At 55.1% G+C, this 26273-nt stretch overlaps 4 protein-coding genes across 5 annotated transcripts in view; 3 read left to right on the plus strand and 1 right to left on the minus strand.

Annotated features, from left to right (window-relative positions):
- The first annotated feature begins 370 nt into the window (after positions 1 to 370).
- CFAP73 (cilia and flagella associated protein 73) lies at positions 371 to 2884 on the plus strand. Its single transcript, XM_066199727.1, has 7 exons — positions 371 to 545; positions 1004 to 1127; positions 1245 to 1349; positions 1417 to 1617; positions 1719 to 1940; positions 2191 to 2349; positions 2446 to 2884. The coding sequence occupies exons 1-7, from the start codon at positions 415 to 417 to the stop codon at positions 2539 to 2541; spliced, it is 1038 nt and encodes a 345-aa protein (XP_066055824.1). The 5' UTR covers positions 371 to 414; the 3' UTR covers positions 2542 to 2884.
- On the minus strand, positions 2874 to 8492 carry DDX54 (DEAD-box helicase 54). The gene is made up of 20 exons (XM_066199706.1): positions 8431 to 8492; positions 7793 to 7928; positions 7636 to 7706; positions 7368 to 7553; positions 7231 to 7280; positions 7081 to 7122; positions 6743 to 6838; positions 6511 to 6632; positions 6290 to 6351; positions 6032 to 6163; positions 5569 to 5779; positions 5153 to 5287; positions 4700 to 4921; positions 4537 to 4610; positions 4254 to 4451; positions 3947 to 4092; positions 3759 to 3872; positions 3569 to 3673; positions 3283 to 3386; positions 2874 to 3192 (listed from the first exon to the last, which is right to left on the minus strand). The coding sequence occupies exons 1-20, from the start codon at positions 8470 to 8472 to the stop codon at positions 2969 to 2971; spliced, it is 2472 nt and encodes an 823-aa protein (XP_066055803.1). The 5' UTR covers positions 8473 to 8492; the 3' UTR covers positions 2874 to 2968.
- Positions 8471 to 12393, plus strand: RITA1 (RBPJ interacting and tubulin associated 1). Its single transcript, XM_066199720.1, is given in 4 exon segments — positions 8471 to 8521; positions 8523 to 8776; positions 8979 to 9867; positions 10276 to 12393. Coding segments are annotated over 3 exon segments (840 nt in total). The 3' UTR covers positions 9514 to 9867; positions 10276 to 12393.
- Positions 12394 to 12765: 372 nt separating this feature from the next.
- TPCN1 (two pore segment channel 1) overlaps positions 12766 to 26273 on the plus strand; it is a 42825-nt gene continuing 29317 nt past the window's right edge. Inside the window, exons 1-2 of one of the 2 annotated variants that reach the window (XM_066199707.1) lie at positions 12766 to 12806; positions 13114 to 13806. In XM_066199707.1, the coding sequence (XP_066055804.1) occupies positions 13695 to 13806 (112 nt within the window). In that variant the 5' untranslated portion in view covers positions 12766 to 12806; positions 13114 to 13694. Of the gene's footprint in view, positions 12807 to 13113; positions 13807 to 17343; positions 17414 to 26273 lie in introns of those variants that run through there. The other variant, XM_066199710.1, reaches the window with a different exon arrangement.

Consider the following 26273-nt stretch of genomic DNA (forward strand, 5'->3'; position numbering starts at 1 on the left):
CCTGATGGCCCTTGCAGTGGAAGGGAAGCACTCTTGGAACACGCAGAGAGAGGCAGGGTCTGTGCTGTGGGTAAAGTCAGGGGGTCTGAGCCATTCCAGTGTGAGATGGAGCAGGCTAAGGGGGACAGGGAAGGGGATGGTGGTTGGGGTCCAGCTGTGCATGGTGGTCTCTGAAGGGCCATGGAGCCTGAACGGGGAGTTCTGAGGGGCTGGAGCAGGGTCTGAGGGCTGGAGGGAACGGAGTGTGGGGGGAAGGAGGGGATGGTTTGAGGGCTGAGTGGGACCCTCCCTGCAAGCAGTCCTGGTGCATTCCCTCTGCCCAGCACCGCGCCCTGGCAGCGGCGCTCGGAGCCAAGCCAGGAAAATCCCAGTGAGCTGCGGGAGCCTCTGGCTGCCCCTGGCAACTCTGTTGTGATGTCACCACCTCGGCTGTGCCGGTCCCAGCTCCTCCGCAGGCCCCTGGGCGAGGAGGAGGCACCGGCCGAGATGGACTCGGAGCTGGAGGAGCGGCTGCGAGCGACTTTCCGGGACAAGCTGCGGCTGCTGTGAGTGACACCCCTCTGCCCTCCCCTGGCAAGTGACAAAGGGTTGGCAGCCAGGCCAGCATGTCAGGTGTGCCCCGTGATCTCGGTTTGTGTTCCCATCTCCGGGTGACACTGCCGGGATGGGTGTCACTGGGTGGGCGCAGTGTCCCCAACTGAGGCTCCCAGGGAGGAGAGGACACTGCAGCCATGGGCTGGGAGGGGAGGCAAGGGGGTTCCCCGAGTTCTAACAAAAAAGCTGAGATTATGGTGTGACTTGTCCTTCCTTCCCTGGGAACAGCACTGGTGCTGGGGGTCTCCGAGTGGGGGAGGATGGGCAGGAACATGAATGCCGGCAGGGCTAACCCGGTGTGGCTCCTGACAATCCCTGCACGCGCGGGGGAGCGGGCCAGGCTCCCCGCGCTGAGCCCCGGGGGCAGCGGTGGCCCGTGGGATGCTCTGCCCAGGCTTTTCCTCCGCAGCCCAGCCGAGCTGCGCGCAGCCCGTGGCAGGACGGTGCCCGCCACGCTCCCGCCATCCACTCGTGTGCTCCTGAAGAGGCGGGAGGTGGCAGAGGTGGAGCGGGAGCTGCAGAACAAGCGGCAGGTGAGGGCGGCCCCAGCCCCCCGAGCGTCCCCTCCCCGGGCGCTGCAGGAGTGCCGTGGGAACAGGGCGGCTGGCAGGCGTGTCCCCAGCTATCCACGGCACCCTGCAATCCCACAGGAGTTTCAGCAGCGGATGGAGCGCCTGGCGCAGCGCCGGCAGCAGCTGGCCCGGAGGCAAGAGCAGCACCGTGACGCCGTGCTCAGATTTGAGTCCTTCCTCAAGGTGCCGGGCCGGGGGCCGGGGCCGGGGCGGCCGGAGGGTGCCCGCTGACCCCGTGCCCTCGGCGCAGGCGGTGGCGGCCAGGCGGGAGCGGGCGCTGCGCCGGGCGGACGAGGAGCGGGCGAGGGCGGCGGCGGAGCGGGAGGAGGCCGCCCGGCTGCAGCGGGAGCTGGAGCAGCTGCTGCGGCACAGGGAGCGCCTGGCCCGCCGCCTGCGGAGCCTCCGGCCCTTCGGGGACTACCTGCGGGACGTGCTGGCCAGGATGGGGCAGGTGAGCCTGGGGTCCTGCGGTGCCACCCTGCGTGTCCCCAAGCCCCTGGGAGGGGTCATCCCTCCAGCCCTGCGGCCTCTCAGCCGCCTCCCACTGCCCAGTTCCAGGACGTGCCGGCCATGCTGGAGCATTTCGGGGTGCTGGCGGAGGTGCGGGCAGCCCTGGCACGGGAGGCAGAAGCCGGGCAGGAGCTGCTGGCCCAGGGCAGGGCACAGCTCCAGCGGTACCGTCAGGACGCCGGCACCCAGCTCCTGGGCACCAGGAACGAACTGGCCCGGCTCCACGCACGCCTGGAGGCTGCCCACCAAGATGTGCTCCAGTGGGTAAGGACCCCCCCAGGCAGAGGGGCAGCAGCACAGACCCCAGCGATGCTGCACAGGGGAGATGCCCAATGTGGTCGAGGTGCCAAGTTGGGCTCCACCCTCTGGGCTGAGCTGAGGATCCCCACATGCCACAAAAGCAGCAGCTCTGCATGGGGAGGATACAGAGCCAGGACTCCTGGGTCCCCCTGGCCGGCTCTGGGGGGTACAGAGGGACACAGGGCACTGGCCAGGGGCTCACTCTGTCCCCCAGGAGTCCTGCTGGAACCACATCCAGAGCACAGCCATCCAGAAGACCCTGCTGCTGGGGCAGATCAAGCTGGCTGTGCTGAACCTCTTCCAGCAAACCACTGCACAGCTCAGGATCCCCACGGACAGAGCCCAGGAGGACACAAAGGCCCAGTTGGACATGGTCAGCATAACCCTCTCCCCGGGGCAGTGGGGCTGGGGACTCACGGGGACATTTACATCCCCAGATGGCTGTGGCATCAGGCTTTCATCTCCACAGGTGCTGGTCTGCATGCGGGGCCTGGCTGACATCTGTGCCACTGGTGCACCCCCACAGCACCACAGGAGTGCCAGGCTGCTTCAGGGCCAGGAATAGCCCCCGGGGACACCTGCCTGCTCCTGGGGCTGGGGAAAGGCTGCCAGGGCCGGCAGGAGCCACAGGACCCCTGGGGATGGACATAATTCCCTGCAAGTCTGGAAAGCCCATGTCAAGAGGCAACATGGATGGCGGTGGCACCACACCCAGGCAGGGCCAGGGCACTCCCGAGGTTCCCTTCTGCACGGAGCACCCCAGGCAGGGGGAGGAGGAGAAGGGAGCTGCTGTTGGCATCTCTGACAGTCTTTCACATCAAAATACATCCAGCAGTGCAGCCGCAGCACCTGCTTGTACTTGTGTCTCTAGGGAAAGAATCACCCCGGGCATGATGCTTGGAGCAAGGACAGAGAGGAGCTGGGATTCAAAACCAGCCAATATTTACTGTCCCCTTCCCCAACCCCCAGGCCAGGCATGGGGGACATGTCCCCTACATCCTCTTCCTCAGCTTGCCCTTCTTGGCAGCGCCTGTCCGGCGCCCGAAGGCCATTTGCCGCAGCTCCTGCACCCGCTGCCGGTTGCGGGCCTTGAGGCGCTTCAGGCCCCCGCTCTGCAGGAAGCGCTGCTTGGCCGCCTTCTTGCGCTGCTTCAGGATCTGCTGCTTGTTCTTCAGCTCCGAGCGCACCCTGCCCTGCGCCGGGGGCTGCGTGGGCCCTGCGCGGGGACACGGCTGTGTCAGGGCAGGGGGCAGAGACAGCCTAAGGGGAGCAAGGCAGGGCTCTGCTGCTTGCTTCAGGTACTCACCCTGCCCACGCCTGTGCTTCCCTCTGAACTGCTCCCTGCTGCGTGGCCCTTCCTCATCCTCATCCCGCTCGTCAACCTTGTACTTCTGCTTCCACTTCTCATAGCTGGGACGAGTGGATTAAGGAAACATGTGGTGACTCCTCACTTGACCCCGTGCTGAAGTTGCTCTGACTGTGCTCCCTGCCCTGGCCGCTGCCCTGGCAGGGGATGGAGCCCTGACACTTGGGCCGAGCCCTGCACCCACAGTCCCCAGCCCAGGGAGGCAGCAGTGCCCATGGCAGGATACAGGTTGTTCTTGTAGGAGCTGCTGATGTAGCGCCCGCTCTCTGTCCGCACCTTCTTCTTGTCCTCCTGGCCCGTCTGCCCCACAAACCGCTTCTTCTTGCGGTCCCTGCGAGAGGCAGAAGGGTGGTGGGACCGAGCAGTGCCACCCCCAGCCCCGATTCTCCCCCCAGCCCATGGGCAAACCCACTCACCACTTGAGCAGCTGCTTGCTCTTGTTGAGGTTGTGGTTCTCGTCGCCCATGAGATCCAGCACGGCCCCGGCCGCCTGCTGCTCGAAGGCGCTGCCCTCGCCGCCCACGCTCAGCCTGCAGAGGGGGGTGATGAGAACAGCCCCACAGGGGCTGGGATGGGGCAGCAGCAGGAGCCCCCTCAGACTTACCCCCGCTCACTCTCAAAGTCCTTGGGCCGGTATGGGATGTAGAAGTCCTCATCCTGCTGTGCCGGCTGCTGTGGCTTTTTCCTGGGACCATCTTCTCCTTCTTGGCTCCGTTTTCGCTTCTGGCCCCCCACATTGGTGAACACGTCCTGGATGGGGACAGTGGAGGGGTTTGGGAGCCATGTCCCCCCAACATCCCCCCAGGTCTCTGCATCAGCCCCCAAGCCTCAGCATAATCTGGGGGCCCTGGTGCTGCCAGCAGTGGGCCAAGGCAGCTCTGCAGCAGTTCCTGCATCCATGACCCCATTACCTGGAGGTCTTCCTGCTCTCCTTCCCCATCCTGGGGCTCGGGAGGGGCCGGGCACAGCCCCTGCCCTTTAAGTGCTGCTGCCCGCTTCTCCTGCTGCCCACGCTGGAACTTCTCGATCAGGGCATGGTCGTGGCGCCGCTTCGATCGCATCACAGTACTGGCCGGTGTCCGGGATGTGGCGTTGATCTCAAAGATGGTCTGTCCCCAGGGCAGGAGCACGATTCCCAGTGAGCCACATGGGCATCCCATCCCAATCCCAATCCCATCCCGAGACTCAACTCACTGCCTTGGACTTGTAGGTTTTGATGCTATCCACCAACTTCAGCCTCTGCAGCTCGGTGTCTTCGAAGCGAGCTCCTGGGGAAGGCAGGCAGGGAGAGGAGCACAGATCAATTTCCTGGGGAGGAAAACAGGGTCCCCTCCCTCAGCATCCCTTCAGCACTCACTGAAGAGGGGGTGCATGCCCAGCTGGGACACATCCAGGTCCTTGGCCCTTTTGATGGACTCTGGCGAGGGGCCGGGCCGGGAGCGCAGGTACTGCTTCTGGGCGTTGTCTGCGATGCGGCGGAGGCTGCTCAGCTCCAGAGAGCCCTCGTGGTCCGTCAGCAGCAGGCACTCCTCGTCGTCCACCAGGCTCTGGGGGACACGGCCCAGGACCCCACCAGCATCTGCAGCCCAGGGAACACCGTCACCTCCCCAGCACCCACCCTGGATTTATCAGAGCACAGCTGACAGCTCCAGGGAGCTCAGCACTGTTCAATCCCCCACACACAGGGTGTATAACAGCCCTCCACACCCCATTTTCCCCATTGCCCCACTGTGTGAGGGACCACCACAAGACCACAAACTCCAGCAGTGGCCAAGGATAACACCCCAGTGGCCACACAGCCACCCCTCACCAGCAGGCATCTCCTGGGCTCCGGCGAGGACGAGCGGGCGCCCCAGGAAGAGGTGGAGGTCGAACACGTAGGGCATCTCGTCAGGAGCCACCAGAGAGTAGGCAGTGCCACTCCGGCCAGCTCGGGCCACACGGCCTGCCAAGGGCAAGAGGAGAATGGGAAACCATACCCAGCCAGCCAAGCCTGGCCCCAGCCAGCCCAGGGACTCCCTGGTGTCCCTGGCAGCCTACACACATGATATTTACCACGGGGGCATGGCTGGCAAGGGGCTGGGGAAGGGGCAAGGGGAAGCCCTACAGGCAAGGTACCAGTCCTGCCCCCAAGAGCCCTCACAGTCCAGCTGGGACATCAGGGACACTGCTTTGTCCCCAGTGTGTCCCTCAATATCACAACACAGTGAGGGCATGGGCACCCACCAACACGATGCAGGAACAGCTTGCCCTTGGCGGGGAAGCTGAAGTTGATGACATTGTCCAGCATGGGGATGTCCAGCCCCCGGGCAGCCACGTCGGTGACCAGCAGCACTGGGCACTTGCCCTGGGAGAACTTGGCAATGTTGATCTTGCGGGCAGTCTGGTCCAGAGAGCTGTAGATGTGGGTGCAGTGGATGCCCTGCGCCGTCAGCAGCTGGGAAGGGGGGGAAAGAAATTGGATGGATGTTCCCTCAGCAGAGAGACGGGGCCAGAGACTCCAAACTGGCCACCTGGACCTCCAAATCCCACCGTGCTCCCTCCTCTCCCTGAGGGGTGAATGGATGCAGCACCTCCACAATCCCATATTCTGGGACTTCTCCTTCAACCCAGTGAACAGAGGGAGAGATCCCAGCAGGGACCCGCCACAGCTGCAGACCTCACACAGGAACCCCCAAATGCCACTTACCTCCCTCAGATACTCTGTGTGGTGCTTGGTGGCCACGAAGACGACTGTCTGGTCCTGGGGCTTCACCACGCTGCGGAGCAGGTGGAGCAGCACGGCCGGTTTGTCGTCCCCACGCACGTGGAAGAACACCAGCTGCAGCACGAGGGCAGTGCTCAGCTCTGTGCCACCACCGCCACCCTTGTCCCCTCCTCGGGAGCAGGCGGCTTGCAGGGGGTAGGGGGCACAAAGCCCGTCTTGAACTCCCCCAGCTCATCTCACCTTGAGCTGCTCACTCAGTTTGGACTCCACATCCAGGCGGATCAGCATCGGCTCAGTGAGGCCTGTGGTGACACACAGGACATGGGTCACACATGGGATGTGCTGCTGGGGACACTTGGCCCAGCATTAATCCAACTTGGCTTTCCCAATGCCAGGCTCGGCCTGACTGCAGGACAGTGCCATGTCCCTGTACCCCGTGCCACTTGGCCCCGGGTCCTCACCAGCCCGGGCAAACTCGACGAGCAGCTTGGGCAGCGTGGCAGAGAACAGCACGGTCTGGTGGCAGTCTGGGAGCCGGGCGATGATCTCCTGCAGCTGCTCAGCAAAGCCCATCTCAAAGAGCCTGCAGGGGAGGGGATATGGGACATGGCAGGTCCCACCCTGCCGCTCTCTGGGCCTCTCACCCATGTGGGGACACTGCCAGCCCTGGGGACGCCCCTGTGCCCCACTGACCTGTCGGCCTCATCGAACACCACGTACTCCACGGTGTGCAGCTTCAGCTTCATCTCCACTGCCACGTGCACCAGGCGCCCAGGGGTGGCTATGATTCTGTGGGGACAGAGGCGGTGACAGGACCAGGCTGAGGGGAAGACCGTGTCCCCACACCATCCTGGCAGTGGGTCCCAAATCCAACCCAAAAGTACACAACAGAGACCCTGTTGTCCCACAGGAAGTTGCTCCAAGGGAACACCAGGACTGTCCATCAGGCACGCTGGCTCTAAACACCAGTGATGTCCCTAGATGCCTGGTGGCCATTTCCCCACTGGGTCCTTTCCCTGTGCCCCACTCACATGTCGGGGTTCTCATGCAGGGCAGCAAACTGGTCCTCCATCCTGTGAGAGAGGGGAGAGACCGGGGTGGCACTGGGCAGCTCAGCCCCTAGCCAGGTTTTGGGGAGGCTCAGGGAAGCAGGGATTGGAGGGGACATGGGGACAGCTTACTTGTCTCCTCCCAGGATCAGGGCTGTCTTCAAGCCAGTGAACTTGCCCAGCTGCAAGGTGAGGAAGAAACATATTGGTGGGATGTAGAACCAAGCCCATTGCCCCATTGTTCCCACTGTTCCCCATGTCCCCTGTACCTCCTTGGTGAACTTGAGGGTCTGCAGGGCCAGCTCCCGGGTGGGTGAGAGGATGAGGGCGCGTGCCCCGGCCTGGCTGGGCGCCTTGAGCCGCTCAAACATGGGGATGAGGAAACAGGCCGTCTTCCCGCTGCCCGTCCGCGCCATGGCCACCACATCCCGCCCACGCAGGATGGCGGGGATGGTCTGTGGGACACCACCGTCACTGTCACTGGCACTGTCCCACTGCCACCCCCTGGGGCAGGGACCCACCGCTCCCCATGCTCACCTTCCTCTGGATGGGTGTGGGCACCTTGTAGCCCTTCTTCATGATGCCCTTGAACACAGGGTAGCTGAGGCCTAGGGGAACGGGGATAAGTGAAGGGGCATGGGCAGGAGAGGACAGTCCCTGTCCCAGGGACAGTTGTCCCCTGCCTCACACGCACCCATGGACTGGAAGCCCCCGGATTTCTTCTTCTTCTGGTTCTGGGCCCGCACCATGGCCTGAGTGTCCAGCTCAGCATCGGCGCCATCATCCTCCTCGGCAGCAGTAGGGAAGGCGGGCAGTGGGGTCACAGGGACCTGGGGACAGTGGGGGACATGGCTATGGTGATGGGTGTCAGGGTCACTGCAGCTCTGCACTGCTGGCAGGGCAGGCGGGGCACCAGTGCTGGTGACTGTGGGTACTGGGGACATTGGCCCTGGGACAGTGGTACTCAGAACATCGGCACTGGGACACGGGTACTGGGGACACTGGTACTCAGAACATCAGCATTGGGACGCTGGTCCTGAGACATTGGTATTGGGGACACTGGCACACAGGTAGTGGGGACACGCGTACCAGGAATACGGGCGCTGGGTGGGGACACTGGCACTAAGGATACCGGCAGTGTGGACACCGGCACATGGAGACCGGAGTCCCAGTCCCGGGCGCGGCGGCACGGGGTGCAGGGACACGCCTCGCACGGGCCCGCCCCACTTCCGTCCCGTCCCGTCCCGTCCCGTCCCGTCCCGTCCCGTCCCGTCCCGTCCCGTCCCGTCCCGTCCCGTCCCGTCCCGTCCCGTCCCGTCCCGTCCCCCGTACCGGCGCTCCGCGGGGCCGGCGGCGGGCGCTCTGCGGCGCCATGTCGGTACCGGCGGCGGAACCACGTGGCGGGGGCGGGGGCGGAAGGGGCCGGGCTCGCCCCGTGCCCGCCCCGGGGCCCGGCCATGCGGGCTGCGGGTCCGGCCCCAGATGGGGGATCCGCTGCCGCCGCCGCTCGCCCTCCGCGGGGCCCGCGGGGCCGCCGCCGGGTGCGGCCGTCCTTCGTGGATGAGTCGCTGTTCGGCCGCCCCGCGGGGGCCCGCCCGCCGCCGCCCGCCTTCCCGCCGCCCTGGGCGGCCCCGGCGGCTCCCGCAGCCGGCGGCTCCCGGCCCGGGAGTCAGTGCAGGTGAGCGGCGGCTCGGGGCGCTCCCTCGGATCTTCGCTGTCCCGGATTTCGGGGCTCGCTCCGCGTCGGTGTCCCCGGGTGCCCTACGGAGCGCCTCGACTCCGCCGGCCCGGGCTCGGCTGCCCCGCCGGCTCTCGGTCGCTCTCCCTCTGATTTCCCCCGCTGTAACCAACACCTGTTTCTCCGCTTGTCGCCCTCCAAGGTCCCGAAGCCACGCTCCGTCCTTCTGTGACGAGTCCCTGTTTGGTGCCAAGCCCCAGGGTCCTGCCTGGGCAGCTCCGCGAATGAGGAAAGAAGATGTAGCCAAGCTCCATTCGCTGCTCTGGAGCCCCCCGCCTGCCCCCCAAAACCAGCCTGGCCTTTCCCCACACTGCAGGGGGACTCCCCTGCGAGCCGTCCACCCACCGGCCTCCGCGCCTCCGGCCACATCTGAGCCCGCCCACAAGGAGAAGCTGTGTGTCTGGAGGCATCCCAGGAGCGATGCTTGCTCCGAAGGCTGGGGTGCTCCTGGCAGAGGACGTTCGCAGTCTGTCAGCCGGCTGAGCACCCCCCCGGACAGGATTCACCTGTCCTCCAACCTCGGCACAGAAAGGTGGAAGAACCAGAGCCTTCCAACACCCCCTGCTGCCCCCCAGGGCCCTCTGGTGAGGCGTCGGTCCAACAGCGTGTCCGGATCTCCTGTGCTCAAGAATGCCAAGGCAGCAGGCGGCTGCAAATCCAGACCCCCCTGGAAGTGATGCCAAGCATCCCTCTGGATGTACACACAGCCTTAGTCTACCTGAAGCCTCCCTGTGACCAAGCCCATGAGGATCCTGGGCTTTTCCCTGGCTGGAAACGAAGGATGGGTCTGTTCCATGCTGGAAGACAAGCCAGGAGCCAGAGGTGACCACAGTGCTGGGAGCAGTGACCTCTTGTTCAGGGCACAACTCCATGGCACCAGAGCAGGGATAGCCTTGGTGGGAATAGCTGCTTCCCATGATGTCCAGTGGTTGTCAGAGGAGGTTCCTGCTGTCCGGGAAATCCAGCTGGGAGGTTGGAGCAGCAGGAGACTGGAGTGCCCACAGTGCAGTCCAGGGCCCATCCAGGCACAGGTACATGGACAGTATAGCTCCATGGAGCTCCCAGAGCAGGGGGTGCTGCTGGGGTGGGGTCCCAGGTGAGTCCAACGGGAGCAGTTGAGGTCTGAGGGCCCTGACAGGGACCTTTGCTGACCATGTGTGGTGAGAGGAGTCCTGCTCCATCCCACCTGTGCTCGTGCCTGTGGGAATGCAGGATATCCCTATCCCTGCCCAAGGCAGGTCCAGTCAGGTGGTGGAAACCCCTAGGAACAGAGGCTGCACAGCCCCTCTGGCCTCCTTCTCACTGCTCCACTGTCCTTGGGGTGAAAGTTCTCCCTTTATCCACTCAGAGCCTTTCTAGCTTGATTTTGTGACTGCTCTGTCATTCTGCACCTGAGCACAAACCTTGGCCCAACCCTCACGGCCGCCTCCTCTTTGCAGGTATTGAGAGGCTGCTCTGAGGCCCCCCCAAAAGGTTCCCTTCTCCAGGATATGAGCTCCACTCCCTCTGCCTGCATGCACAGGATGTGCCTTGGTGTCTCCCTGCTGTCCTTGCTTTGTGTCACCAACGCCTTATGGACTCCTCTGACAAAGCAGGACAAGGGAGGAGGAGCACAGAGGTGAGGAAAGCATTGCCCTGTATCCTGCTGGCAATGGGACGGATGGGGTTTGTGACAGAGAAGGATCTGAGTGGGAATTTTGGCAGCTCGTAGTGCTGAGTAGATCCATAATTGTGTGGCCAGTGCTGACAGCAGTGGCACGGTGTCACCAAATAAGTGCTCCGAGACAAATCTGGGATCTGTGGGATGCTGCTGAGTGATCTGGGCACCTCCAAAACTCCTCCACTTCCTTTGCTGAGGTGGGAAAGAGCAGTTCTGTTCGTGTGGAGGTGGATGAAGGACATGGGGTGGGTGACTTGGGGTTTGAGGTCACTCCCCCTGGCGAGGGAGGCTGCAGTGAGGAGCTGCTGAGGTTGCTGGGACTTTGGTGACTCCCATGCTGAGGGAAACACTCAAATTCACCCAAGGACACACCAAGCCAAGGTTAAGAGCATCATTCTGCCCCCAGGAATGATTTTATTGCACCTTAAGCAGCAACAGGATCTGGCCTTGACCCACTCCAGCACGTGGAGCTGGAGCCAGCCAGGAGCCTGTGCTGAGCGGAATTTCAGCTCATTTCTTGGCCTGATTGGACGCAAGAATAACCTGACGTTACTAAAACATGAGAAGGTGAGTGAGGATCCTTGTGATCAGCTCCAAGCTCTTGGATCTCTCCCTGTGCTTTCCACTGAGGCAATCCAGCAGCTCTTCTCCACCTGTGGTAAAATCGGAGGGACAGGAAGCAATTGTGGCCTTCTCAGAGCAGGGGTTGGGAGTGCTGCTATCAATCTGAGCCTGACCAGCTGTGTTTGGGATGTGGGCACAGTGATGTACAAGCTGTGGAGGCTGCAGGTCTCCCTGGGCTGGGAGAGAATCCAGATGTGATTTGGACACTAGATGGAGACAAGAGGGTTGAGGATTGACATAGGAACAGGAGCGCTGTTCCCCAGCAGCAGCTGGGTGAGTCAGATCCAGCCAGGTGAGTTGTCAGCAAACTGAGGGAACTGCCCTGGAATCGAAGCAGCAGAGAACTGAATCAGCACAATCTTGGAGAGCTGGAGTCCTTGGAAGAGGAAGCCTCTTAAGGAGAGATTTAATCTGAAAATCTAGTTGACAGTGGTCTGTGTGGCCAAGATTGGCCACTTTACCCGCACTGCTGTGCTCAAGGAATCAGAGGAGGAAACTAGAGCCCATCTCATCAGCCACACTTTCCTGTCACACACTGGTCCAGGTTGTCGCTAAGGGCTTCCAGGAGGTCAGAACTGGCACTTCCTCGCTATTTACACACAGTGACAATGTTGGTTAAGTATAAATGGGTTGTTTGCATTTTGTTCCATGATTCTCTCTCACACTGGTGCTTTACTGTTGCCCTGTCCTCTTGTTCTGCCAGAGCTGTGCAGCCCAGCATGAGAGCAAAACCTGCTCTGTTACTGCTGGAACTGGTGCTCACGTGGAAAAAAAACCCACATTAAATCTGAGTAAAATGAGATGGGGGAAATGTTCAGTTGTTTCCTACCTCCAGATCCAGCCTGTCCGGTGTCACTGGTGCTCAGCTCAGGCCAGAGTTGTTGATACAGAGGCCTCAACCAAGCTGGGGATCCTCCCTGCTGCTGCTCTCATTCTTCTGCCTGCTCAGCACTGATAAATCTCTCTCCACCTTTAACTCCACCCCGCCTCCTTGACTTTTTGCTTACTTGGGGTTTAAAGTTGTGTTGCTGCAGGGCTGCTTTCCACTGAGATCAGCAGAGCGTTGGGGTGGAGCGGGGACACTCCACAAACCAGCGGAGCTGGCAGGAGCCAGGTGATAACTTGGCCGGACCTTTACAGGCTTCGTCTCCTGCAGGACCCTTTGAGAGCCTGGGTGCCCCTCACAGCACCTACTGCGCTCGAGGCAGGGCTGGGCCCGACTCATTCCTACAGCAGGCGGGCCCTGCGAACAGGGACGTTGTCTCCATGCGGAGCGGGGAAAAGCGGGTGTCCCGGCCCGGGGTCCCGGGCCGGTCCCCTCAGGATCCCCTCAGGGTCCCCGTGCCGCTCCCGCCCGCGTTCCGCCGTTGCCCGGTGACCGCGCCTCTCCTCCCTGACCCGGGGGCGGGGTCTCGGCGCAGCCAATGGTAGCTCGCACTTCTCTCCCCCCAGAGCCCACCTCCGCCAACTCGGACCAATCAGCGCCCCCGTCTGCCTTGAGGGACAGCGCTTCTATCCAATGGGGAGGCGGGAATAACGCCGAGCCTCTGGCAGGGGTGGAGGCAGGCGCGGCGCGCGGATTGGCGGGAGTGGGGATGCCCCGCCCCCTGAGGCGTTACCAGCGTTGTAGCAGCCAATGGGAGGCGAGGGGCGGGGCGCGAAGGAGCCGCGTCGCTGCGGGCGCCGGTTCGGAGGGGCCGGGACGGGCCGGGGGGCGCGGGGGGTCCCGGGACGGGCCGGGCGGTCCCGGGAGGGTTTGGAGGGTCCGGAGGGTCCGGAGCGTCCGGGGAGTCCTGCGGGCACGGGGGGCTGCTGAGGAGAAGGTTCACCCAGGGCTGGGAGGAGGGCGCGGGGAGGACGCCGGGCCGGGCCTCCCCAGCGCGGTGACAGCGCCGTGCCGGTGTCCCTCTCCCCGCACAGGGACAGCGGCTGTGAACTGTCCCCCTGGCGCTGTCCTGGGCCTGCTTCATTTTCCTTTTCCATCACCTTTTAGAGAAACCCGTGACCTTGTGGCATCGCGGAGTTAAAAAAAAAAACAAACCAACAACCCTCCGGGAACTTCATGTGTGCGGACTCCAGGCGGCCTCCGGCGCTCCCGCGTTCGCTTCCCTGGCTGCGGTGCGGGCGCTCGGGCACGGCGGGGGACAGAGCCATGTGTGACCGGGACACTTAGCGCCATGCCGGCCCCGGGCCGCTGCTCCCGGTGCCGCGGGGTCAGGAGCTCGCCGAGGATCGGTTCGTGCTGCGTCCCCGCTGTGCTGCGAGCCGTGCGCCGGCCGGGATAGGCAGCCCCGGCCTGGCGTGGTGAGCGGAGCTACTGCACAAATCCACCGAGCCCGGTGTCCTGCGCTGCTCTCGGCAAGCGAGCGGCTCGGTGCTGTTGTGGTGTCCGGAGATGGGTGCGCGCAGTGCTGTGTCCCTGTGCCCAGCAGACAGCCCCGGCGGAGGACTGGCCGGGGAGAGCTTCTGACACCAGCGTTTCCCACCTGGAACTGCAAACAAAACACAACAAAACAAAAACAAACAAAAAGCGTCGTTTAAAGCTCCGTGGGCGGGAGCCGCAGAAGGGACGGGATGGCGGTGAGCATGGACGATGATGTTCCCCTGATCCTCACCCTGGACGACAGCGGGAGCAGCGCCTCAGCCCCTCTGGACGAGCTGGACCGGGAGGAGCTGCCGAACGAAAGTAAGAGCCCTGTGTCATTGCCTGCCCCGGGTTTGTCTCCTTGGGGTGCCTGCTCTTCCCGGTGACACTCCCGGGGCTGTCACAGCCCTGGGGCTGCCCGAGAAAAGCAGGTCAGGAAGTTGCTGCTTGTGCTGCTTGTTGCTCACAGCCCCGTGTGACAGCGGGGCCGGACAGGTCCTGCCAGTGCTGTTTCCAACACACGATTTTGTGGTTTCCCCGGAGCAATACGTAACCTTAAGCCCTTTTTCTTCATGTTGTCCCTTGGCACTGTCCCACTGCAGTTACCTCATGTGGCGTTTTCCTAGCACCACAAACATCTGCGCTTTGTGAGGCTTGTTTTGTCTGTTCCTAGTTTACATTCAGATTTTTTTTTGCCAGGAAGGGAAGTGTTGATAAATCCCTTCCACGTCTTTATTGTGTTCTTATGAAAGGACCTGGAGTACTTTTAGACAATATATTCATGTTGGCCCCAGCTGTTTGGTGGGGCATAGCCAGCCTGTGAGCACTGGGAGAGGGAAAACAATGACCACCATCTCTCAGATGATTTGTTTTTCTCCTCCGTGTGTCTTCATTAAAGCCCTCACCCTGCAGCAGGTTGGATGTGGCCAGCAGATGTGTCTGAGCGTGTTCAGAGAGTTTCTGGTGGGTGTTACACCTCACTGGATGTATCTGTGCAGTTTTGTCCAGCACATCCCCATCACTTCCAGTTGCAGGTGCACACACAGGTTTTGTGATTCCGTTCCAGTCCTTGCTGCCACAGGCTGAACATTTGGAACAAATGCATAATTTCCTGGCCAGGCATCCCTTTTTTTCCACATTATACCTCTGTGCCCTACTGCCTCTGAGATTTGATGCCTCTTGCAGTAAGATGGGTTCCCTTAATTTTCTTGTTCTTGACTTTGCAACTCAGGAATTAATTTTGGATAATCAAGATTCTTCCTTCCTCCTCCTCCTCCTCCTCCTCCTCTGCCACCCCGCAATACAGATCCCTGACTAAATTGCCCAGTTGACTTTCTCTAAGCTCTCTTTTATCCTTGCTTCATCCCATCTGTTTGTCTTTTAAAGTTTAGCCCTCTATTTTTAAGTTAAATAGAAGAGAGATTTCTTCCTCCATCCACGGGTGTATTTATAGGATTCCTTGTGACTAATTTTAATCACTCTTCCCTCTTTCTTTCCCCCGCCTCCCATCCCTTCAAAGAAGAAGTTGTGTGAGGCTTAACAATTGCTTGAAGCCAGCATGACTGTGTTAAAGCACAGGCATGAGAATGAATGTATTAATAAATAAAATTCTCCACATTGAAATACAGGGAAGTTCTTTAGGGACCAATTTTGTGCTTCTTACAGGATCGCTGTGTGGTTTTTGAGAACTCATTTCCTGGGATCCTTCGAATGAAATGTCTCTTATTTGTGTGTTTTAATCACTGTTAAAGTTGGATTTGCTGTAGAAATACAAAGCTTATGCTATGGAAGCGATAGGGAATGATACAGAGCCTTCTGAAGTCAGGGTGGGATGAAGGATTAGGAGGGGAAGGCTGGCATCAACAGCTTGAAAGGCACGTTTATCTCTGGGAAGTGGGAAGCTTAAATCAGGGAGTGAGCACACTGACACCAGCACTGGCAAAAGTAAGCTTGTTTAAAGAGCAGCACGTGTAGTCCAGCTTTTGCTCTTTGCCTGCACAGAAAATCTGCTGTGAAATGCAGCAAAGTTGTGTCTCGGGGAGGCTGTGAGGAATCAAATGTGTCCCCTCTGCTCTGCCTCCCCTTGGCTGCTGAGGACTGAAAGGGCATTAACAGAGCTGGGTGGTGTCACGTTTTCAGGCAGAAGCTTTTCTTTTCCAGGGAAAAAGTGTGTGAGAAGTTCTTGTCAGGGGAGAGAGAGCCTGCCAGGGTGATGATGAGGACATGGGGACAGGGAAGGTCAGGAGGCTCTTTCCTTCTGGCTTTATCTTCCCTTGGCCTAATTGAATGTTCCGCCAGAATTTGGAGGAGCAAGCTCCCTCATTACTGCGCCTGGCCATTATCAACTCCGAGGGATTCAATGACAGGTTAAACACAAAACTGTCAGTGAGGTGTGTCTCCAGAACAGGCTGGGACTGTTTGCAGTGAAGGACCCACCGTCCTCTTCCAGGTGACACCTGGGGAAAGACAGAGTGGCTGTAGCTGCCCCTTGTTCAATCACATGTTGGAGGTTGCTAATAATTAAATCTGACTCTTGCTTTGTGTTCCTGTGTGCACAAACTCTACATTTTAGTCCGTTCTCCAGCCTGTCACAACCGTGTCACTGAGTGCTGTGTGCCTCTGTGGGTCAGTGTATCAGCTCTCGTGTTTTTAAAGGAACTTCTTGTGCTTTTAAATTAAAAAAAACCATGAACCCTATACATGGTCTGGCTTTGTTCCAGTCAGGTCTTTGGATAAATGAATTTGTAGTTGTGGATTCTTGGTGTTGATTGCCTGGAACTGGAGACAAGTTTCTGGGTTGAGATAAGTAGAAACAGAGTTTTCTGAAAGCTAGCCTGCAGCAGATGGAAAAAGAAAGGACTGAAGTGCAGGAGCGAATTCCTTTCCAAACCTTGCAGGAGAGTCCTCTCCTGGGTAAGTGGGTGTCTTGGGGTTAGAATAAAAGAAAGCTAAAGGAGAAAATTGTCTGGAAAATTGCATTCTTAAAGAAAATGTCCAGCTGCAAAAATTAATCTCCCAAATCCTCCACCTCTTAAGCGTTTAATGAGAGAAAATGCTTGCATGGGGAGGAATATTAAACTCTGCCTTGCTTGGCTTGTGCTGGGATACAGGGCTTCCAGGGAGCTCTCATCTGCAGCCACCACAAAGGGTCAGAATCCTGCAAAGTTGTCAGGAATTCACACCACATCCAGAAAAATGTGGTCCATGTGGTGCTGATGGTTTTCTGGCTGCCCCGTGTAGGGGCTGGGTGATTTTTCTTTGCAGCTCCAGCAGCTGAAGGAGACAGGGAGAAGCTCTTGCATCACCTGGATCCAGAGTCATGAATGTGATGCTGCCCTTCCCTAGCCCATCTTATCTGAGCATCTCCATTCAAACTCCAGTTAAGCTCCCCAGCCCCTGCCTGAGGGCAATGACTAATAGGAAACTGAATTTCTATAGAAGGCAAGGAGGGAGATGAGAACCTGGCTGTGGCCTTTCCCAAAATCCTGTCCTGAGGGTGATGAGAACCTGCCAGGGTTTAGTGATTTCCCATCCCTCCTGAACTCCTGGGAAATATTTGAACAGAGCTCTCAAAATACCTCCTAAGTGCAGTGTCTGTTTTCCATCTACAAAGGCAGCGTGGATAGCCTTGAAACTCTAGGACAGTGTCTCTCCTTGAGCTGATGGGAGCTATAAACAATAAATGAGTGCACATTGATTTATCCTGTATTAGATCAGATACAAGATTCTCCTTTGCCTCCTGCATGGAAATTGCTGAAGCCTCAAGTAGAGTTTCAGTGTGTTCAGAGCAGAAAGTACAGCTCGGAGTGTTGTACGCGGAACAATGGGATATTGTCTGATTCCCCACACAATGGGTGATGGCAGGGGGGAAAGAAGTCATCTTTCAACTCTGGGTTTTTACAAGAAAGCAACTGCATCTGCTATTGAGGTAAAAAACTAATTATTGGGGAGGTGGGGGAGCAACTGCAACAGCCAAGAGCGATGTTTTCTAGAAGGATTGTTGGAAAATGGGAAGGTACAACTTTGAGTGAGGTGCCTTTGCAATCTCACTTTCTGCTGCCTGAGAAGTGAGTTGTTAGGAAAACCAGAGCCAGCCTGGCCTTTTAGGAAGGTGAATTATTTGGGAAGGTGAATATATGCCTGCCACTGCTGGGAATGAGCCGGTGGCCCAAGGTGTGTGAAGAAAAGGAGATTTCTGTGTTGGTGAGGTTGGAGGGGCTGCGCCAGGCGTGCTTGGTGAGGAATGTGGGTGAGGAAAGGCCAGGGGCTGTTGGTTGTGCCTGTAGAGGAATGTGTGGGGTGTGCTGGGCTTCCCACAGGGCTGGAAGGGGCCCTCTGCCCTTGCACTGGGACAGTTCCCTGCTGGAATGTGGGGAGGGGCTTTCGGCAAAGCTGTTCCTTGTGTAACTGGCTGCTGGAGACTCCAGTGGTGGTTCTGAACACACAGTCTAATTACAGCATGTTGTAGACAACAAACTTGTCTTTTCTTAAAAACAAAAAAAAAGTTTACTAAGCCCCAGGTAAACACCTGGGATTTGGGGCAGTTAATGTTCTTTTTGAGGCATGGGAATTACCTGGATTTTGATGTGTTTGAGAGAGTTAAGTCTGTCCATGTAGTCCACAGCTTCAGGCCATCTGGTCATGGAATCATCTCAGAGAATCCCGGAATGGTTTGGGTTGGAGGGGCCTCAGAACTCATCCTATTCCACCATCTGCCATGGGTGACATTTCCAGGTGTAGAACAATTCCTAAAGGGCCGAGGAAGCAGAGAACAAACCCCTGACCTTTGGGAAAATGCTGCAGGCACACAAACTCTTGGGACCTGGGCTTCTTGAACTGCTGTGGTGGCATTCTGGCCTTGCTACCTTTGGAGGAAAAGAGGCATTTCAAATGTCAGCCACCTGGTGGATTTAATAAATCCTTCAGGATCTCCAGGTTTTGATCCTTGTGTGGAAGCAAGGGTTTCAGAGGTGGCTGTTTGGACTGAGGCACTGGGTATGAAATGCTGTAGCTAATTAAGGTGAAGGAATGAAGGGGATGAGGGAACAAGCAACTGCTTGCATTGGACCTGGCAGATCCTAAGATTTCTGACAGCCAGGCTCTTAAACAGCCTTTTGGATTATCTGGTGGCTTTCTTGGATGCTATGCAGGATATTTTCTCACGTCATGGCCCCTAGTTCTACCAATTTGCCTTTAATTAGTTCCAGCAGCAGCGCTTCTGCCGCTGCCTTTAGAGGTGAACCATGGCCAGAGCACAGGGCTGGGATCTCATTTTGGGAAGCAGGCTGGTTCTGCTGCTGGAGCAGCTCCTCCTTGCACCTAGGATGAGTCAGGTAAAGCCACTGTGGGTCACAATCTCACCTGGAAAGTGCTGATGACACCTGGTGTGGGAGTGGACAGGGAGGCTTCACTCCTTTGTTGTGGGGAGGTGCTGTTTTGCATTGCTGTGCATGATTCATTTTTCTTAATATGCACCTGCTTAAAATTTATAGAGAGAGGAAATTTTTTTTTTCCGAAGCACGAGTGGTGGTTTTGTGGTGGATTGTTGGTTATGCCTCTGAAAGTCTCATTTCTCTGACCTAACAGCCTTGCATTCTGCAACTTCTGCCAGGGCTCCTCTAATCCTTTCCTGGCCTAGATGACTTAAAATGAATGTTTTAAGCAAGCAAAGCGAAGCAAAACTGCCTCTGAGATGAGTGAGGAGTGAAAATCTTGGAAAGGGAAACGAACACCCAAAACATAAGGAGATTATTGTTTTCTCCTTCAGTACAATTCGTTTCCCTGGGTGACGAGCTCTGCTGCTTTTTAGAAGATGTCGGGGAATCTTTTGCTATGATGTTAGAAGTAGTGAAAAATATCTTTCTGCTCTGAACCATCCCCCTGGAATCTTGCTTGTCCTGAGGATTCAGGTTTTAAGGCAGGGCTGTGCTTAAATACTTGGGTAGAGCTGGTGCCTTTCTTTCACGAGAAAGAGCCCTGTGTTGTCCAAAACTCGGGAGCATTTGTGTAGAGCCATTCTCACCGTGGCTCTGAGATCGTGGAGCCTGTAGGGGAAGAACCCCAAGCACAGTAAAGTACCAGGAGGTGTTGAGGGCTACAGTCATTTGTGGGTATTTTTTCCAAGCCTCCCTTGTTTTCTGAGCTCTGCAGGAGGTTGGTTTGCACAATGCACACGTTGTGTGTCTCACAGTAGGATGCTCTGTCAAACAGAATCTCTGCACTGTTGACTCTTTCACGCAGCGAAGGAAAAAGAAAAAATCCCAGTGATTTTTGTCTTGAATGCCCCATGCTGTTCAAATCTGAGCTGGTAACTGCCTCTACAAGGTAGAGAAGACTTGGGTTAGTGTTCCATTATCCTGGAGTCAAATGGTTCTGTCTCCTTTGTCATCTCCTGGAGCACTGGGGATGGAGATCATCCTGCTGTAAATCCAGGGGGGATACTGCAGAGTGGGGCAAGGAGTCTGGAAGCTCCACACTCCCTTCCTCAAGATGGGAGTGATGATCTTGATGCTGTGAGGGAGGGAGGGAGCCCCTGCCCTTTGTGTGCCTCTTCTCCAGCACAACTCCCACCTTTTTGGGGTGAGAGCAGAACAGGGCAGCCGTTGGTGTTTCCCCCCTGAGCTGATTGCTTTCATTGGAAAATGTGGGATTAAGGGCACGTGTCGTGTCATCAGAGGGCTCTGCTTTTTTGAACAGGTGGTCCTGGAATTATAAAAGATGTTTAGGAGTTTGAAAGTGTTGGAGCTGCAATTTTAAATTGTCAACTTTCCAGCTCGAACCGGTCACTCCTCAGCCACCACAGCTGACTTGGAAACATTTGGCTCAGGAAGCGGAACAACAGTTGGAAACAAATAGTGATTAGTTTTTTCATGGCTTCCCAGGGAACGCATCGGTTTGTTCGCTTCCCCCCTCATTTTGTGGTTCCTGTGGATTTTTAAGGCACTGTAGATGCAGGATGTTCAGTTCAGCCAAGCCTGCGTACTGGCAGATTAAAATGAGCAAAGGCTGAGCACGCTGAGTTCACTCATCATAACCAATATGATGCTCCTCAGAACTTCCTTTGCCCTTGGTATCTTCACTGAGGAATCCTGCCTGCTGCCGTCAGCCCCCCTGCGTTGAAATCCCATTTTACCCATTTCAGTGCTGTAAGAAGTGCTGTATAAACTAAACAGGAGCATCTGTGAAGTGGTTAGAGTTGTTGTTGATTGCCTTTTCCTTATTGCCTTCAGGGGATTTAGGCTTGAATTTGCTGGGAGTAGAATTTATGAGCCAGAACGCTCCATTTCTGATCCTTAAGCCGGGAAAAGTGCGGCGAATTTGATCGGTCTTTTCTCCTGCCTCCCGTGTCTCTGGCTTTTGATCTGGACCTCGCAGGGCTCTCTCTCTCTCTCTCTCTCTGTGTCTTTAACATAATTGCTTTTTGCATGTGGAGAGGAAGGCTGGTTTTCACATGGCTGCTTTCTTTCTTTCTGGGGAGCTGCAGGAGCAGCGTTGGGGTTTGGGCCATCTGCTCACAGGGAACTGGGGCACCTGTGCCTCACTCACCTGGGTCTTATGTTTCCATTTCTTTTAAGACAGAGACAATTTTAGATATAGAAGAGAAGAATCCTTGTTTTATACTAGAAAAACATTCTTAAACAGTACCCCAAATACGCTAAAAAGCCCATAAGTAACCAAAAGAGAAGCTACTAATAAGTAAAGCTGCACAATCTGCAAAAATTCCAAGCAGTTGCAAATTTGTGACATTAAGAGCCACCTGGCTGTTTGTTTTTTTTTTTTCCCATAGCAAATATCTCCATGAGACTCTAGAGAGACTCCTCTCCCAAAATAATGAAAAATTATATTTAAATAGTAAAACTAACTAAAAATCACAAGTTGTGTTCATAAGAAAGTAAACAGTTTATAAAAGGAAAAGAAGTATTTAGAAGTTTCATTTGGGGGTTTTTCTTTTCTTTTTTTTTCCTCTTTTTTGTACATATTAATAAATCTATTTATCTTTAAATTTAAGCCTGCTTTGCTTCCCCTAATCATGTCTCCCAAAAAAATAAGAAGGTAAACACTTAAACCTTTACACTAAATTTAGCAAACAAAGCTCAGCAAGCATAAAACCACTACACTGGGGGACAGGCAGGCAGCAAAGGTGAGCTTGGTGACAGACCCTGAGCGTGGCAAGAGGAGATGCTGTGGTTTGAATCATATTGTGGGGGTTTGGAGCAGCCAGTGCTGCTTTTACAATCATGGTCTGGTGAAGTCTCTGCGGAACAAAAGGCTTTTTCTCTCCCGCTTATGTGTGGGGGAAGAAAATTTAGGATGTGTCTCTGTGCACAGCCGTGTTAAACCCCCTGATTGTGTGGGGCTGGCCATCTCAGCTACACTCGTGTTTCCCACATGACATGTGTGTTTCTGCATTGCCACTTGGGAATGCCTGTGTTTTATTCCAACTGTAGCTGTTCTGCAGAGAGAGAGCGTTTTCACTATCCCCCACAGATTTGGGAAAGTTTATGGCCCAAAAGCAAAGTGGATTTCACTAGACTGCTCAAATGTGTTCCTGGTCTTCATTAACCAAATGAAGAAATGCCTCTAGAATTAAGACTGAGTGATCAATCCTGGAAGTGGGAGCACTGAGGAAAGTTTTGACATTTGAGGGGTGAAGTGGCCGAGTCAAAGCCCTTTCCTTTCAAATACAGCACCTTATCTCTAGGGGTTGCAAAGCAGAAGACTTAACCATTCATAATTTTCTATACTTTGAGGCAGCACAAATGCATAGAAAACAGAAATGTTCATGGGAGTTGAAGCTGTTGGAGAGCCAGCAAAAAGTCACAGTACCAGCATGCCTGAGCTAGCTAACACAAAGGATATACAGATATGTAGATAAATATATATCAGATGAAGGAATAGCACCTGGGGGTGGAGGAAAATCCTGAAGAGAAATGTGGTCAGCAGAGTTAAAGGTGCTCTAAAGGACTTGAGAAGTAAAAAAAGCATATTAAATGAGCCCAGCCTGTCAGGAGTTCAGGGCTCAACACTCCAGCAGTGCTACAGGGAAGCTCAAGAAATACTGAATGTATTCTATATTTGCTGAAAAGCCAGATGACACAGTCATTGTATGACCTATTCTTCCATCCCCACAGTAAATAGAGATTAAACAGCTGATTCTAAAGGTTGGCATTTAAAAATCAGCAGATGACTTTTGATTTTTAAGGCTGCAGCTGAGGCAGTCTGTCCATTGCAGTGAGAGTGACTTTCTTCCAGCCCCAGAAGGTGTTTTGCACCAGGCAGGAGATTGCAGGTCAGCCAGCCAAGATTTCCAGGCAAAACAATGTGAAGCCAGCAGTAGCTCTTCTAAAATCTGGATTCAAAGGACATTTTTTTTCGGTGTGTGTGTAAGACTTTTGAAGTCAAAGTTGCCCATTTTCTGAAGATGGGGTTCTGTGTGAGGGCTGTAGGGCTTGAAGTATAGGACCAGTTGAGGGAAAACCAGCTGTTCAGCAGATGTCACATTAATGGTTGAACTCCTTCCCTCCTCTCCAGCCATTAAATGCAACCTCCAGTTCCTGCCAGCAGTGGTTTCCACCACATGTGCAGAAGCCTTTTTTTCCTAATGGAGAACAGTTCCTCAGCACTTGGGGCTGGGGTTTTCCCTGCTCCTTTACATGCGTCTTCCTCTGAAGTTGGCAGCTTCTCTTTCCTGTCTCAAGGACAAGGCAGAGGAGATCTGGCAGTGTTGTATTTCAAAGGAATCAGCGTGGTGGAGTCGTGTTCTAACACTACAAAACACAATTACCTCCTTATCATTGCTGTGCCACAGCAAATAACTTTAATTGGTCTCAGCCTGTCATGGTAAGATGTTGAGAGTTTGTTATTTAACTTTTAAATTGATGTCGTTTTCCTGCCATCCCTCTTTCTTCAGAGGAAAAAGGGTCAGTAAGGCACATACCTTATCACTGCCTTCTTCATTCTAGTGCTGCTTTGGCCATGCTGGGGGTTTGCTACCCAAATTAATCCTGGTTTCTCCCAAAGGGAAGAGTTTCCTCTCTGCTTCCCACTGCTAACTCCATGACTTCCCTGGAGAGCTGCTGGCGGCTGGAGCTGGCAGTCAGTCCTGGCAGCACACTGCTCTCGTTAAAAAGGCCAGATTGCAGCTTAATCAAACATCTTTCCAAACTGCATCAGGGAAATCCAAAGGCTCTGCTTTGGAGAATTGAAATGAGGAACGTGCTCTTAAACTGCTGACATTGTGTTGTTACCGAAGCCAAAGCAGATCTTTAATGTGTTAAAAGCAGGAGACGCTGGTTTCCCTTTTTGGAACAAAAAGAGGAAATTCCTGCATGTAACAGGACATGTTAAAGAAATGCTATAGCTGGGGGACTCTGATATTGTCTCTTTCCCTTACTTCCTCAAAAAGTATGAATTAGAAATGTGCGTGTGTGTGTATATTTCACGTCTGCCCTCTCTCTCTGCCTTAGGCAGTTGTCTTTTCTCTTTTTCCTTTTTGATTCGGTTCAGCAAAGCCTTAACTGTTTCCAATTGTTTTTCCCATTCATTAGTTGTTCCATGGAGCCCCTCAATGACTCAGATATTTAATTCCAGTTATGGTATAATTTTATCTCAGTGTGTGTGAAGCCTTTGTTGCCGTGATACGATCGGACTGATGAGATTATGGAGCATATTGGCTGCTGAAAGGATGGATAATGTGAGTTGTAGGTGATCCTTCTGTTGTGGCTTTGGCTTCTCCTTTTTGTGGTGTTGTGGTTCATTTGTTAAGATAAGAAATAAAGGATATGAAACCGGCAGCAATTTGGCTTGACACAAGTGAGATTCTTAATTATAGCTTCCTTTCATTTTGTGGGACTTCTACTGAATAAAAATGCTTTGGATTTGGCTTTGCAGCTCTGTTAACAAGCAGCAGCTCCTGTGTTCCACAGTTTTATACTGAAGGAATGCCTGGTTCCAGCTCTCCCTGTGATATTTCATGGACTCTCAGATGCAGGAGGATTTAATCCCACATCTGTCAGGAGGCAGCTTTGTGGAACAGGGCTTACACAGGGGGTGGTTTGCATCTGTCAGTTCATCTTCAGCTGCTGAAGTCTTGCTAACCTAGTTATGGATCCCAAACATCCCACAAAGGAGGGATCTGCCCCTCTGCCTCTTGCTGCTATGAATTCAGGAGTGAAAGTTGTCCCAGGATCAAACAGTTCCTGGCCAAAACTTCCCACATAATATTTCAAGAGGAAAAAAAAAAAAAAAAAGCCAGAGTGACTCAGGGATGAGATCAGAGGAGAGCAGGTGTCCTGGGGAGACAAGGCAGTGAACTGCACAGATGAGGATCTCCAACCAACTGAACTTGGCTGCTGTAGATGGGTAAAATTATCCTCATCCTTATTTTCCTGGAAGTCTTTAATTTAGGTTTTTTTTTTTTAAATTCTTCCTTACAAATGTCTCTGTCTCCAAGAGGGTGGTGCAGGAAGTGAATATCCAAGTGAATCATCATGGCTCTTTTCCCGTGACATTCACTTTTTGAAGTGACATTCCCTTTTTGTACAGTAATTGTCTTCTTGCTTAGTTTTCATCTGTCTTAATAGCACTGAGGCTGCAGAATGCAAAAAATGGCAATTATTTTGGAGTTTCCAGAGCAAAAGATTAACTGGCTCTGCCTCACTCAGAGCAAGAGCTGGATGGATCCAGGCTTTCTGCTGGGACTAAACCGTTTCCTACCATGCTGCAGCTCTTCTGGCGTCGTGTTCAGCTTGTGCACCGGGGGTTTTACATGTGTGCAGTGCAGATGTTAGCGAGGATACAGTGGTCCCCTAATTAAACAGTGCTGGCCATAAGCTGTCTTCCGTGGAAGAAGCTCGGCAGCACGACTGAGAAGAGGCAATGATATATAAAATGTGACTTACCATGCTGAGGGACATCTGCTCCTCCTTCACGAGGATTCAGCTCCCTGTGGTGATGGAGGCATGATGTGAGCTTGTGTTGGGGCTGGAGGAACTCGCTGCATCCTCGAGTCAAGGCGAGACCGGTCGCCTTTTACCGCTGGCAGGAAGCGGCAACATCCGTATTCTTTTTTAAAAAAATGACTTTCCTGTGTTAAATAGGGAGCTGAAGTGACTTTGTTTGTTGAGCTTCACAGCGAGTGCTGTGAGAATACAGTAAGACAAAGAGCCCTGAGGCCTTTGCATATGTTTCTGCTGTGCTGTTGTCTCCAAGGAAGAGCATGACTCAAGTTATGTTGGCTCGAAATATTCCGAAGTAGATTATTTCTCTTGTAGCAGAAGGGCTTGGCACTGCTCTCTGTTGGAGATGCCCTTTTTTCCTGGGCAACAAACTGACAGCAAATTGTTTAGACTTCCCCGTGGCTGTTCTATTCCTTCCCACAATGTCCCCCGACACAGGACAGGCACTAAGACATTTTGGGCCGCAAAGACCAGCCCGGCGATTCTCCCCTTGGCACGGTGCTGAACTGGCAATCGGGCAGCAGAGGCAGTGATTTCCCTGTCTGTCTGCCTCACCTCTGAGATGTGTGGCCAAGTGCCAGACCAGCTGTGCTTTCCAGGCAGCTTCCAGCTTTTTTTTTCTCCCGGGTAGGTGAGCCTGGCCTTGAAGAGACAAGCACACGTGTGTTTGTGCCTCAGTGCTTGGAAGGAGCAGTTCCTTATCAGCCTCCTTGGAGGAGGGAGGGAAGATTAATCCTCTGGGGGTGAAGCTGCATGGCCTGTGAGCCCTTGGAAGGGAAAATGCCACTGGGACAACTCCAATACTTGACTTGAAATCTTGGCTTTGGGATT

Source organism: Chamaea fasciata, unplaced genomic scaffold (genome assembly GCF_029207755.1).
Source record: "Chamaea fasciata isolate MVZ Bird 193981 ecotype frontalis unplaced genomic scaffold, bChaFas1.0.hap1 SCAF_18, whole genome shotgun sequence".
NCBI lineage: Eukaryota > Metazoa > Chordata > Aves > Passeriformes > Sylviidae > Chamaea > Chamaea fasciata.